Source organism: Anguilla anguilla, chromosome 2, assembly GCF_013347855.1.
Source record: "Anguilla anguilla isolate fAngAng1 chromosome 2, fAngAng1.pri, whole genome shotgun sequence".
Lineage (NCBI taxonomy): Eukaryota > Metazoa > Chordata > Actinopteri > Anguilliformes > Anguillidae > Anguilla > Anguilla anguilla.
In genome coordinates, this window is record NC_049202.1 from 57,037,147 (window position 1) to 57,051,472 (window position 14,326).

Consider the following 14,326-nt stretch of genomic DNA (forward strand, 5'->3'; position numbering starts at 1 on the left):
CCATCTTTAAATTTAAACACTCTCTCCAGCACATGGGGCAGACGGCCATTACGAACACGGTACAGACTTTCCCGCAGGGTATTACTGCCTGAATGCATTCCGATACAAGATACTGATGAGGTTTGACAGCAAACTATACTTGAGGCCACTATACACCACTGCAAACATTTCAAGGGCATGATCTTCAGTCGGGCTCACCTGAATGACGACGAGGGTAAGCTGACACTGCAGCAGGAAGAGGAAGCACTTTCGGATGCCGTAAGTGGTATGCCGCGCCTGTGGGAAAGGAGCGAAGGTAAATGCACTGTATGGCGCAAGCGTAGCCTAGCTGCTCACTCTGAATTACTGATTGCATGATGTCACAGGAAAGAACTGTATGTGGTGGCATAGTATTTAACAATAATGGGGACAAAACCACTTCACTGCATTTTAGTAATTTATTTGTACACTATATTTGACTGTAACTGTGTGTGCCTGCATGACACTTTACCTGCTCGATGAGCTTGACCATGCTCACACTCTCCCCCTGGTGGAAAGTGACAGAACAGGCAAGGCTGTTGAGCTGGCCAGAGAGTCCCAGTGGAGACAGCCCCTCTTCATCGCCGTTCATCCCGCAGTTTGTCACGTAGCCAAATGTCTCCCAAGAGCAGCGCGAGGGGTAAAGAGGGTCCAGCGCGATGCTGTCCAAAAAGCAACAGGATTCACCAAAGAGCACTTTGGTAATGAATCTCCCACCCTAAACCCCTACCTTGTACATGTCCACAGTGAAGGTAAAACGTGGCATTGAAAGGCACTGTTAACTCTGACTCACTCACTGTTCAGACTGACCTCAGATCGCTCTGCAGGAAGAGGCAGCTGTTGCGGAAGTTGGCCGAGCTCCCCAGGCAGCAGGTCACCTCCCTGTTCTCCTGCATGATTTTCATCATCTCACACATGGCTGCAACGCAAACACACACGGGTGCATACACACAAACGTGCGTGCAAACACACACACACACACACACACACACACATGTGCACACATGCACAGACGCAAAAACACGCAAACACACACATGCGCACATGCACAGATGCAAACACACACACACACACACACACACAGACAGTCACAAATAAATAGCTTCACACGTTGAATACATTACAGAACACAGAATCGTTCTGCTAGGTAAAAAGCAGTAAGTCATAAATGAGCACAGATCAGAGGAGACTGTTCTCATGCAGACTGAAGGCTGTGGGGGGACAGAGCGGTGGTTCTTACTCTCGGGGGTGCAGTCAGTGAAGAGAGGCACCAGCAGAGGCACGTTGTCAATGTTCTTCAGGTGGGGGCGCACCTGGTGGATCCCGCGAGGCAGTTTGGCCTGAGAGGGAGAGAGAGGAGGAGGTTGGAGGGGAGCAGACAGACAGCCGGTTGGTTTGCGGTGTTCTGGCGGAGGGGCGTACCCGGTTGCAGTCCTCCAGGAAGCTGGGCACGTCGCTGTCCGTGGGCTGGAAGCTGGTGAGGTCCGAGTGGCCCTCCTCCTCCAGCAGCAGGGGCCCCTCTGCCTCATCCCGAGAGTCTGGAGAACACAGCGCAGTCATTCACCCAGGCTCCACCCCACACATGCTCAGTCACATGCGCCCAGGCTCCAACCCGCACATGCTCAGTTACACTCGCCCAGGCTCCAACCCGCACACATGCTCAGTCACACTCGCCCAGGCTCCAATCCGCGCACATGCTCAGTCACACTCGCCCAGGCTCCACCCCGCACATGCTCAGTCACACTCGCCCAGGCTCCAACCCGCGCACATGCTCAGTCACACTCGCCCAGGCTCCACCCGCGCACATGCTCAGTCACACTCGCCCAGGCTCCAACACGCACATGCTCAGTTACACTCGCCCAGGCCCCAACACGCACACGCACATGCTCAGTTACACACGCATTTGGAATTTTACATGCTTTTGTTCTCATGTGAGTCAATGTACAACCTGTCCAGGCCCTCAATTCTATTTCACAAATTCATGCACAATTTTTAATGACAGCCAAAAGAAAATTTACATCATATGCTGGCGTCATGACAGTTATTTTACCAGTCCAGGACAGAGGCCTTATTGAACTGAACACATTTTAACATTCTGTTTATTTTGCCGTGAAATCCTGGCCAGACAAACAGACAGACACAGGGAGGGGTCGAAGCGACGTGGTACCCTGGTGTAGGTCGTCATGCAGGGAGCCGGCGTGACTGGGGCTGGAGGGGGCGCCGTCGAAGTGACCGTCGCCGTTGGGCGTCAGGGAGATGTGGCAGTTCCACCCTGTCTCCAGGCCCATCTTCTCTGCAAACACCTAGAGAGCGCCTCGCATTACACAACACCCGGCCTGAGCCTACACACTTCCTCCCTCCACCTTCCCTCCACTGTCCTCCACCCTCTCTTCCTCCCTCCACCCTCTCTCCAGCCTCCCTCCACCGTCCTCCACCCTCCCTCCACCTTCACTCCACCATCCCTACACTGTCCTCCACCCTCTCTTCCTCCCTCCACCCTCCCTACACTGTCCTCCACCCTCTCTTCCTCCCTCCACCCTCCCTACACTGTCCTCCACCCTCTCTTCCTCCCTCCACCCTCTCTCCAGCCTCCCTCCACCGTCCTCCAGCCTCCCTCCACCTTCACTCCACCCTCCCTACACCGTCCTCCACCCTCCCTCCTTTGTACCTTGCTGCGAAGCTCGTCCTCCATGGAGAAGTAGACGAAGCGGATGCAGGCGTTGACCAGGGCGTCGATCAGCCGCACCGTGTCCAGGCGGGCCTGGAACTGCGAGGACACCATGCCCATGAAGATCTGGCCACTCAAGGCCTGCACGCAGTCCTCCTTCTCCACCACCTCCCCGATGCCCTCTGGACACACACACAGAACGAGGGGCCAGGGAAGACCGGGAAGTGAGAGGCAGAGCTCCAGCTACGCCCACCACACAAAGCCCACCGCCCCCCACATCTGCTACGCCCACCACACAAAGCCCACCGCCCCCACATCTGCTACGCCCACCACACAAAGCCCACCGCCCCCACATCTGCTACGCCCACCACACAAAGCCCACCGCCCCCACATCTGCTACGCCCACCACACATAGCCCACCGCCCCCACATCTGCTACGCCCACCACACAAAGCCCACCGCCCCCACATCTGCTACGCCCACCACACAAAGCCCACCGCCCCCACATCTGCTACGCCCACCACACATAGCCCACCGCCCCCACATCAGCTACGCCCACCACACAAAGCCCACCTCCCCCACATCTGCTACGCCCACCACACAAAGCCCGCCGCCCCCACATCTGCTACACCCACCACACAAAGCCCACCGCCCCCCACATCTGCTACTCCCACCACACAAACCCCACCGCCCCCGCACCTCTCTGCGCTCCGCCCACTTCCTCCATCTCACCGTCTGAGCTCCAGCTGTTCCTCCTGCTGCCGTGCTTGATGGGCGTGGTGCTGGGCAGCTCCACCCCGGAAAAGAGGGTGGGGCCGGGGGCCAACTCCACACACTTCCCGTTCAGCTGCGGTGACAGCGTCACTTGCATTGGCTTGTAGGCGAAGGCGGAGCAGTACCCTGACAAACAGGCTCGCTGGTAGAAGTCCAGAACCTTCTTCCTGTAGACACCAACCAAATTAAACCATTTGGATTTTATGACACACTTCAAAAATATTTCTGTAAATCACATATTCATCATCAGACGCTCTTCAATCCTACGAACGGCCACAGTCCGCCAATGGCAAAATCAGCAAACACAGGGCTAAACTGTTTAACATATGCACTACCAGGACACCCTGTACAGATATCTCAACCATCCAAAGCTCACATTTAAAAGACAAGCAAACAGTCTTTCACCTGTCGGAGCCAGAGAGGGGGTAGATATCGGCACCGTCCCAGAAGTCAGTGCAGGCTTCCAGTATGAGGTCAGCGGAGCCGTGGGAGAGCATCTGTACATTGTCTGGTAAGCGAGGGGGATGGAAGAAGAATCATTCTGCAAGTCCACACTTTAATGAAAGTCAAAAATAGAAAGAGAGTGCAATATTGAGATGGCGCTCACTGGTGGTGCTGTCGCGCACGAGCAGGCTGATGAGGTGGCTGATGGGAGGCTGGCGCTTGGTGAAGTTGGGCGTGCGGCGTGGGGCCGACTCCTTGGCCTTCTCGCCCGAGGGCAGCTGGTACAGCGTCAGGTGGTTCTCCTGCTTGAAGAGCTCTCTCGCCCCAGGAGTGAACCCTGCAGCACACAGACGGACAGACAGACAGACGCACGGAGGGACTCAGCGTCTAACAGGAAAAACCGAGGGAGCTACAGTAAGACGGCAGCACAGAGAGTCAGCCTGCTGAAAACTGCACATCTTTCAAGATGTACTAATACAAACATGTCCCAGATGTTTTGGTTTGTGTGTCTTAGCTGTGTTTGGAGAAGACAGTCTTTGCATACTGGTTACAATTCCTTACGTCATGCACTGTTTATGCTTAATACATTATGTGCTGGGGAGTGCCTGTGGTATGTACGCTATGAGCTGCATGTGTCTGTGCCCGCTGAGCCCTTCTCCAGAGGCTTGGCAAGGTTTGTTTTGTGTTGTGGTTTGTCCTGTGCAGCGTGTGCCATGCGTGCGGGTGAGGGCGCGTGCCCACCGATGAGCCGGGAGAGCTCGCACAGCCCCCAGGGCACGTGGACGGGCAGCACGGCCCCGTGGCTCTCCTGCAGCGCCAGGTTGGACAGGTGGTCAGAGAAGCGGCACAGCTGCTGGGTCACGCCCGAGTTGCACAGGTTCAGCAGGATGTTGAGGCCCAGGGGCTTGAGGGAGGGCAGGTGGCCCTGCCAGCCCGAGTCGTCGAACTGGATGCTGACCGGGTTCTGCTGGTCCTGGGACAGGCTCAGCATCTCCAGGTGGTAGTCGCACACAAAGTCCTCCGCCTCACAGCAGCCCATCTCCATCCCGCAAGGCTGGGGCCGGGCAGAAAGACAGGAATAAGGGCGGCTGCAGGTTTGAAACCCACAAAGAGAGAGCACTGCCTAATGTACATCTATGATAACTCAGAAGGAGATGTAAGGTGACAGTGTAACTGTAAGGTGAGGCTTCCTCCAATAGCAGAAGCCTATCAGCCTAGGGTGAGGCCTCCACCAATAGCAGAAACATATCAGCTTAGGGTGAGACCTCCTCCAATAGCAGAAGCCTATCAGCTTAGGGTGAGGCTTCCTCCAACAGCAGAAGCCTATCAGCTTAGAGTGAGGCCTCCTCCAATAGCAGAAGCCTATCAGCTTAGAGTGAGGCCTCCTCCAATAGCAGAAGCCTATCAGCTTAGAGTGAGGCCTCCTCCAATAGCAGAAGCCTATCAGCTTGTACGAGAGTTCACTAGACCAGGGGAAGGGGGTTACCTGTGAGGGGTCGTTGTCCCCCCCCTCGGTGTCGTGGCTGAAGCTGACGTTGGAGCCCGAGGGGTGCTTGGTGCGGGGGGCCTGGGGAGGCCGGCGGGAGCGCAGGGCTTCGGACGAGCGGGCCGTGTCGTGGGAGGTCTCGCTGGGCTCCTGCTCATGCCCGGTGTGGACGGAGGGCTCCATCGCAGTCATGGACAGCAGAGCTTCCCCTTCCTGCACCTGGGAGAGCGCAGAGATGCTCCGATAAGAGATACGTCAACAGGAGCAGATACAATGGATGGTGGCATATTGTCATTCAGTAGCGCTAGCTTAGCATTTTAAGACATCTTTTGCACTCAGTGGCTCAGATCCTTACTCGTATAAAGTGAGATGCTGTATGCTGTGGTCTTCTGCTGCAAAATGTTTCAACGCCAAAAGTGGAACATCATGTGAAAACCGCATTTTTAGCTGGATAAATATTAGCTGCCACGCCTCATAAATCTGGGCCCATTTCATAGTTTAGTCAGAGCTATAAATGCACTCGTGCTGTTCAATCCCGCGCTGAAGTCCCGCTGCCCGCCCACCTCGTCCCTGTCCTCGTCCCCCTCCATGCGGCTGAAGGAGCCCACGGAGAGGTCGTCCCGTAGGTCGTCCTGGCTGTCGTGCATCTCCACGCGCCCGCTGAAGAAGAGCACGGTTTCGGGACTGGGGTTCGGCCATGACAGCACACCCTGCTTGTCCACGCAGCACAGTACCTGGGGAAGAGTGCAAATAAAAGCACTGTCACAGAGCCCATCATTACATTACACTACAATCAATCAGGAGCGCAACCTAAAACAACCCACAGTAACTTACAAAAGCATACAGCAGTACAAGAATACAACGGCACAAGTAAAACTCAACACAGAGAGACAGCAGGGAGGGGACACTCACGGTGACAGAGCCGAGGCTGTGGAGCAGGCTGGAGGTGTAGCACAGCGTCTGGGACTCTCCTCGCAGCATGCTGACAAAGTGTCTCCACACGCAGCGCAGGATCTCCTGCACAGACACACAGCATCAGCAACCCAGATCCTGCACAGTAACGCATCAGCACCAAAAATCAGGCATGGCAACACACAGCATCAGCACCAGAAATCTGGCACAGCAACAGCATCAGCACCAGAAATCTGGCACAGCAACAGCATCAGCACCAGAGATCTGGCACAGCAGCATAGAGCATCAGCACCAGAGATCTGGCACAGCAGCATAGAGCATCAGCACCAGAGATCTGGCACAGCAACATAGAGCATCAGCACCAGAGATCTGGCACAGTAAAGCACAGCATCAGCACCAAAGATCTGGCATAGCAACACACAGCATCAGCACCAGCGATCTGGAACAGGAGCAGAGCATCAGCACCGAAGATTAGGCACAGTTGCCTCTGCACAGTCGCACAGTCATCTGACAGTGGGCTCAGTTCCTGCATGTGGCTTGGCTGCGATAGAGACAGTGGAAAATGTGGAAGCTTCTAAAATGCAGAGCACTGAGATTAAGCCAGGAAGGTGCTGGAAGAGGAACTTCCCGGAGTAGCTGTACTCACCTCATCCCTTCAGACTGACTCAGTGAGCCAGAGGCGGTGAAATGTGTGTGTGTGTGTGTGCGTCTGTGTGTGTGTAACGCGCATGTGTGTGTGTGTGTGTCTGTGTTTGTAATGCGAGTGTATGTGTGTGTGCGTGTGAGAGAGTGGGCTCATTCCAATAAACTTATTTTTATTTCTTACATCTCTTTCCTCCCTCTTTAACTCCACCCAATGGAGGATGCAAGGAAAAGATGCAAGGAAAAATACGAGGACGGAGGAATCAAGGCAACGTATTTGGCAAATGGAATGTCCACGTTGCTCAATCAAGCGTCAGTTTGAAGCCACATCACTTACAAATGGGGAGAGGTGGATCCAGTTCGACCTCCTCGAGGAATGAGGAGACGATGATGGATAAAATGAGTGTGTGTATGTGTGTGTGTGGGTATGTATGTGTACGTGTAATGTGCAATTACTGGACACATGCAAAATGAAGATAAGCAAGCAAGGGTCAGAGAAAAGGTCAAATATTGCCTGAGAGCAGGTCACCCTGTAACCAAATAGTAAATGACATGCAGGAAGGAAACACAGCAGTGCAATACAGACTGAACTGCATATTCACAAACCACTCCCCCAATAAAAACTGACCTGCATATTCACAAACTACTTCCCCCAATACAAACTCAACTGCATATTCACAAACCATTCATCCAATACAAACTCAACTGCATATTCACAAACCACTCACCCAATACAAACTCAACTGCATATTCACAAACCACGCCCCCAATACAAACTCAACTGCACATTCACAAACCACTCCCCCAATACAAACTCAACTGCATATTCACAAACCACTCCCCCCAATACAAACTCAACTGCATATTCACAAAACGCTCCGCCCAATACAAAGTGAACTGCATATTCACAAACCATTCCCCCAATACAGACTGAACTGCATATTCACAAACCACTCCCCCAATACAGACTGAACTACATATTCACAAACCACTCCTCCAATACAAACACAACTGCATATTCACAAACCAGACCCCCAATACAAACTCGACTGCATATTCACAAACCACACCCCCAAAACAAACTCAACTGCATATTCACAAACCACGCCCCCAATACAAACCCAACTGCATATTCACAAACCACTCCTCCAATACAAACTCACCTGCATATTCACAAACCATGCCCCCAATACAAACTCAACTGCATATTCACAAACCACACCCCTAATACAAACTCAACTGCATATTCACAAACCACGCCCCCAATACAAACTCAACTGCATATTCACAAAACCACGCCCCCAATACAAACTCAACCAGCATATTCACAAACCACACCCCCAATACAAACTCAACTGCATATTCACAAACCACTCCCCCCAATACAAACTCAACTGCATGTTCACAAATCACTCCCCCAAATACAAACTCAACTGCATATTCACAAACCACGCCCCCAATACAAACTCAACTGCATATTCACAAACCACTCCCCCCAATACAAACTCAACTGCATATTCACAAACCACTCCCCCCAATACAAACTCAACTGCATATTCACAAACCACTCCCCCAATACAGAGACTGCATATGATACTAACATGCATGCTCTCAGGTATTTCTGTTCAGATACAAACTCAAATGAAGTCCTACTGTGCTCTCTGCATATCCAAATGTCCTTTAAAAGGGCTGCTCACGCAACCTAAAGCAGAAACATTCAAATTTGGGCATCAGCATAAAGCATGCAGAGCAGGTCCGAACAAGACAGCGGAGGTCACAGCGCAAATCAGTCTCGACGTGAATGGGCAGCACTAGCACAGGCATTCAAAATGCATCTCCATGTCCCTTCATGATGAAAACGCATATTCATTCATCCCCCGTGATGCAAGCCACTGGCTGAACACCCAGGGGGCCCATTGGCCAGGCAAGCCCAGGCAGGCGTGTACCCGCCCTCTCAGCACTCAGAAAGGGAGAGCCAGGCATACTTCAGGCAGGCAGCGGGCCGCGGGCCGGAGCGGGAGGACAGTGCGAGGGAACGGGAGAGATGGAAACCAAATAAAACAGCATGGAGCACGTTTGCCTCAAGAAGGAGGCGAGCACCCGCCAATGGGGGAAGGCGGACATGAAGTGGCGGAGACGAACGAAGGCCGACAACAGACAAAAAGCAGAAAGCAACTGAAGCGTGGCAGATGAAAGAAAAAAGTCTGAAGGGGGAGAGGGAGATGAAATGAACGAGAAGAGATCTGGGCATGGACCGCTGAAGCGCGCATGGAGACACGAGAAGCAGTCTTTAAGGGGCGGGGGGGGGGGGGGGGGAGTGTTAGGAACAGCAAGCGGGGCAGTGAGAGAACGGGGGAAGGTATTCATGGGATATACCTGAGAAGACACCACTTCCGTGTAGCTGCTCAGAGTATCCTCAGAGAACTTAGCAAGCTGGGGCGAGAGGAGAGGCTCGTTAAGTACGAAGGGCCGGGCGAACAGGCCCTCTTTCCATCTCTCAGCATCCATATTCCATGTGTATGCGCCACTATGCCACTTCCTCACCCTGGTACATGGTACCTGGGCATAAGAGCAGTTTAACAGCCAGCGCGACCCGCATGGCTACTACGCGCTCGCTATGGCGGCCAGGGCGCGGTGTGAGGTAGTGCGGGAGGGCGGCTGCGGTCTCACCAGGCCCGTGGGGGACGACCGGCTGGATTCGGCCAGTACTCGCGCCTCTCCGTAGGCGTTCACCAGCACCCACATCACGGGGAAGAGCAGAGGCAGGATGGGGATAACTCCCATCATCTGCAACACAGCCAGGCATCAGGGCATGTTACCACGGCAACAGGTGTACGAATAGGGCCCGAGGGGGGGAGGAACCAGGAAAGAGGGGTCAGAGGACGTGACAGGGTAACAACTGGGCATGAGGGGGGAACAATGAGATATGAGAGGTAATAACAGGATACAACCCAATCATATTTTAAAATCAGTGAAAGGATTTGAGCTGGCAGCAGCTGATGTATCAGTGCCTGTGTTTCATACCTGGAGCTGAATGAAGTTGAAGCAGCTGGGTGTGAGGCTAGGGGCATTAAAGAAGAAACGCAGGGCATTGGTAGTGAAGAACGCCACCTACGAACAGAGAGGGAAAGGAACCTTTCAGCTACGACTGCACAAGAACTGACACACTGCATAAAACAACACATTATAGATTTTCCCTTAATTATCAGTCAATCAGAATCCCAGCAATCTCAAACTGCTGCAAGCTTGTGATGCTGAAGGGTACAGCATGTCTATGGGGAAAAGTACAATGGCAGTCTGCTTTCTACAGAATTTTAATACAATGCATATACATGTAATGGAAGGCTAGAGTTAAAAACAGAATCCACTGCTCTTGTTCATAAGTTCAGTTAAGGTATCCTAGGAAACATGTTGCGTCTATCACCTAATATGGCCATGAGAGAACATTCTAAACAGAAAGAAATGGGCAGCAGAAGTCGAAATAAAGGTTTAAATAATCAAGAAAAAGTGGTGTCACGCCAGGCTTTCATACAAACTGTCAGACAGGCCAGTCAGAAGGCCAGTCTTAAGTGAGAGCAGATAGTTTCTCCTGGATGGATCGACAGTTTAGTCAGCGTGCACTATGAGGTGCCTCATGAACATTTTCTTTTGATTTTGCTGCGGCTGAAAATATCAAGTGTTGGTCTGGAGATAGGCAGCGAGCTTTCTGAGACAGAACAGCTGACCACCGCGAAGCAAAGACCAAACAGGAAGCGGCGCTAAGCAAGCACGATAAAGAGAGGAGTTTCTGTACCAGCACAACAGGGCAGGCGAATTTGGCCATGACGGACTGCACTGTGAACCTCTCGTTGTCCAGGGCAGTGATGGGACGGGACAGTGCCAGATCCAGGCTGTTCCTGCACAGGAGAAAGCAGTGGCCACATGGGGGCACTCAAAACATGAACTTGCTTCATAACAGGCCAAAAAAGGATAACTTCTCAGGGAATCTCCCATTTAGTAGGCCCTAAACTGCTCAGATGTCATCCACTGATATTTCTCCTTTCCTAATGCATAAGAAACTGAGCAGATGTGGGACCTGGCTTATAACTCCCAGCAACAACACCATCTTTCCTCTTGCCACACGTACCTTTAACATCAATACACTGTCCTGAACCATTTTGGATATAGGCTACTACTTTAAACATGTATTGCAATATCGATTGCAACACTAACGCCCTTGTCAGAAAACATTCTGAAACTGCCAATTCTACTTGTCGACAGGAGGCTAACACACAGGTAAAATTTCACACAAACGGTACATATACTACTGCTTAACTAAGGATCTGGGGTGCATTGATCACAGTTTAACTTTAAGTAAATCAAGAATACTTTTTATAAATGAGGAACAACACAAGTAACAATTGCAACATGCAACAATTTACAGAGGGAGGTGGCGCAATGCACTCTGGGCTTTTTTTCAGGGCGATATCCGGTTCACACTGGAGACAGAGTCCCTGATGAAATCCAGGGAACTCCAATGCATGAGAGGGAGTTGGTTCCCAGCTATAACATTAACAGCCCAGAGAGAGGGGCACAAAGGGGGGGGGGGGTGGGGTCACCATCCCAGAGGATAACACGCTTGTGCAATGCAGAAAGTCAACTTAAATAACCTTGTGAAACATGTGGAGGCCACCACTGATAACTATTAACAGAACAGAGGCCCACTATAGTACAGGACCTCATCTAGAAGGCTCTTCTTCCAAAGACGGTTCTTCCTATTTAATCTTTTACCTGTGATGTTACTGTATATCAACAAGTGACCCAAGTAAAGTTCAAGGCCTTGATTCTCATCACCAAACCTTTGACCTCACTGAAACTATATATACATTACATTACATTACAGGCATTTGGCAGACGCTCTTATCCAGAGCGACGTACAACAAAGTGTATAACCCAAACCAGGAACAAGTGTGTTGAAAACTTGTCCAGCCAGTTTGTTAGTGACCAGTCTAAACCGTTCAGATAAATCTGAAAAGTGAATTTTCAGACTAAACTCCGGTGATGGAAAATCTCTATTGAGGCATATGCAATCCTGCAGTACTATACACAGGTTCAGAAACTATTTTGCAAATCAGCTAGTGTTCTTGGTAAGTAAAAAAAGTTTCTCAATATGGGTAATTTTAATAGCTAACAGCTTAAAATTTACAGTGAAGTTACCCTTTATATTGTTATGCTGTATCAACACCAAAAGCGACATCAGTCTTTTTTCATCCCAAAATATATTGGGATACAGTAATCCCAATAAATAAGGAAAATCGGCATATTAATTAATAGCATTATGACTGAAATTATTTACGTATTAATATTTAATTATGGTATTTTTGCCACTTTCCAAACCCGTTCCACACAGAGCTATAAAATCTTTGTAACAAATGTTCCTGAAAACTATTCCTGGCCCAATATAAATATCCAGACCACAGATAGCTGCATCAGCTCCGGTTCTCTGCCCAGATCAATAAACAAGGCACAACAGATAATTACTTACAGTGCTAAAACAGCAATCACAATGCATTTATATTTTTAGTTGTAAATGTGTTTCTGAGAAGATTTCTAGTTCTCCAGAAACGTCACTTTTCAGCATGTAAAATCAACTTTAAAGACAGGAGCTGTGGATCTAAAAATATCCAACCGTCCTGAAACGCACTTTAGACGTGCAAATATCATCCATTTCCCTCTTACTGCAGACCTGTAACAGAGGTAAGCAGCGGGTGTCAGAACAGTAGTGAGGAAATTCAGGCTAATTAGAGACTGCGCACTGAAGAAAATGACACATTTCTTACAATTCTATCATTGTAATATTCGGGGGGGAAAAATTCCCGGTTTTTTCAATATCTGATGTAGAGACCGAGGCCTTTGATGTGACATTATATGACAGCCCTTTCGGTATTCATTAAACAGTGTTTGCTCAACAGCGGCAGAAGCAGACTGTTCCCAGCGATCTGCACAGACCATTTCCAGAGTGGCCCCGGCCCCCTGCGGGAGGCTGCGTACCTGATGGAGTCGAGCACTGGGGTTCGAACCACCCTGAAGAGGCGGAACTGCTGAGGGGTCTGGGGCGACCGCTTCTCGTTCCCTCGGGGGGAGGGGGGCGGGGAGAAGGGAGGAAAAAGATCCCCAGGCTCCAGGACTATGTGCTCATCATCCTAACAGACAAACAGAGAGAGGCAACAGAGCCAGCATGAAAACCCACAGAGAAGGCACTCCTGGAGTCAGCAGCAGGTGTTAAGTCAGCAGTGCGGATAAGTGGAGACGTCTATGAAACCAGGTCTTAAGACTCGTAAAAGTGCACTGCAGCAAACGGCAGCACACGCGCGCTGCTGCCAATGACCTTGATGCCGCGCAGGGAGACGAAGGACTCCTGTCCCGGCCTCAGCGCAATGATGTCCCCCTCCACCAGCAGGCTGACGGGCAGGTTGACCAGCTGCTGGTCCCGGTAGGTCCAGTGCAGGGACCAGGACGGGGAGGAGGGCGTGTACAGGTCCGGGTACAGCGAGGAGGACCACCTCAGGGGCTCCCCAGCGCAGCCTTCCAGAGCGCCTGCAAGGAGAGCAGAGAGAGAGCAACGGGCCTGGCCAATCAGAGAGCCGGGAGGAACCAATGCTAATGCTCTACATGTGGAGGATATCCCACTCCCCGTTTCACACCTTCCCACTTCCAATTCTCTCCTTTCTCCTCATTTCTCCCTCTTGCTCTCTTCCACTCACCGTTGAGCTGGGAGATGATGGACTTGAGTCGCCGCACCATCTCGCTCTTCATCAGACGTTCCTGCCGCCCGATGAGGAAGAGGTTGAGCAGCAGGAGGAGGAAGAGGGCTCCAGCGTTCACCAGCTCAATCCCATTGCTGTGCAACAGAAGAAGCTGTCCTTAACCAGGGTTACTGCGTACACGTTTTAACAGCACTGCACCTGGTTCGCATCTGCAACTCACCTGCCGTGCGGCTGGCTGCCATGGCAGCACAGCAGGCCCAGCACAACCAGCAGAGTGAGAGCGGCTCCGGGCCAATGAAAACAGGAGTGCCGGTTGTTATGGTGAAGAAAGCTTTTAGCCCACAGCTCCTGCAGTACAGCAGCAAAGTAAAAAAACACCGTATTTTAATGCAGATGCAAATATGTCAGCTAGGGATTTAATAACCATCAATTCCAAATGTTAAAATTAACTGCTAAAAATACAGAAAATGAAAATTGAGCCCAGTGCTGAATTCTCTCTACCGAAAGCTACATTACCTGAGTGAATACGATTTTATTCACTTCATCAAATGCCATTAGGTATGTTATCAAACCGATTTTGGTGTAACAAATAGTAAATTGCAGACAGATGTGTGGAAGATGGAAAAGATGAGCGTTT

At 51.1% G+C, this 14,326-nt stretch overlaps 1 protein-coding gene across 8 annotated transcripts in view; it reads right to left on the bottom strand.

The window, feature by feature from the left end:
- tmem94 (transmembrane protein 94) overlaps nucleotides 1-14,326 on the bottom strand; it is a 31,172-nt gene that overhangs the window by 7,483 nt on the left and 9,363 nt on the right. For 7 of the 8 annotated variants that reach the window (XM_035404628.1, XM_035404625.1, XM_035404626.1 and 4 more), the window contains 22 exons: nucleotides 13,910-14,037; nucleotides 13,687-13,823; nucleotides 13,311-13,519; nucleotides 12,974-13,125; nucleotides 10,737-10,839; nucleotides 9,968-10,054; nucleotides 9,614-9,730; nucleotides 9,320-9,376; nucleotides 6,302-6,406; nucleotides 5,953-6,123; nucleotides 5,390-5,608; nucleotides 4,645-4,957; nucleotides 4,067-4,240; nucleotides 3,865-3,967; nucleotides 3,418-3,626; nucleotides 2,687-2,868; nucleotides 2,186-2,321; nucleotides 1,441-1,556; nucleotides 1,259-1,358; nucleotides 829-937; nucleotides 491-680; nucleotides 199-276 (listed from right to left, as the gene is read on the bottom strand). In XM_035404628.1, the coding sequence (XP_035260519.1) occupies nucleotides 199-276; nucleotides 491-680; nucleotides 829-937; nucleotides 1,259-1,358; nucleotides 1,441-1,556; nucleotides 2,186-2,321; nucleotides 2,687-2,868; nucleotides 3,418-3,626; nucleotides 3,865-3,967; nucleotides 4,067-4,240; nucleotides 4,645-4,957; nucleotides 5,390-5,608; nucleotides 5,953-6,123; nucleotides 6,302-6,406; nucleotides 9,320-9,376; nucleotides 9,614-9,730; nucleotides 9,968-10,054; nucleotides 10,737-10,839; nucleotides 12,974-13,125; nucleotides 13,311-13,519; nucleotides 13,687-13,823; nucleotides 13,910-14,037 (3,195 nt within the window). The remainder of the gene's footprint in view (nucleotides 1-198; nucleotides 277-490; nucleotides 681-828; nucleotides 938-1,258; nucleotides 1,359-1,440; nucleotides 1,557-2,185; nucleotides 2,322-2,686; nucleotides 2,869-3,417; nucleotides 3,627-3,864; nucleotides 3,968-4,066; nucleotides 4,241-4,644; nucleotides 4,958-5,389; nucleotides 5,609-5,952; nucleotides 6,124-6,301; nucleotides 6,407-9,319; nucleotides 9,377-9,613; nucleotides 9,731-9,967; nucleotides 10,055-10,736; nucleotides 10,840-12,973; nucleotides 13,126-13,310; nucleotides 13,520-13,686; nucleotides 13,824-13,909; nucleotides 14,038-14,326) is intronic. The other variant, XM_035404629.1, reaches the window with a different exon arrangement.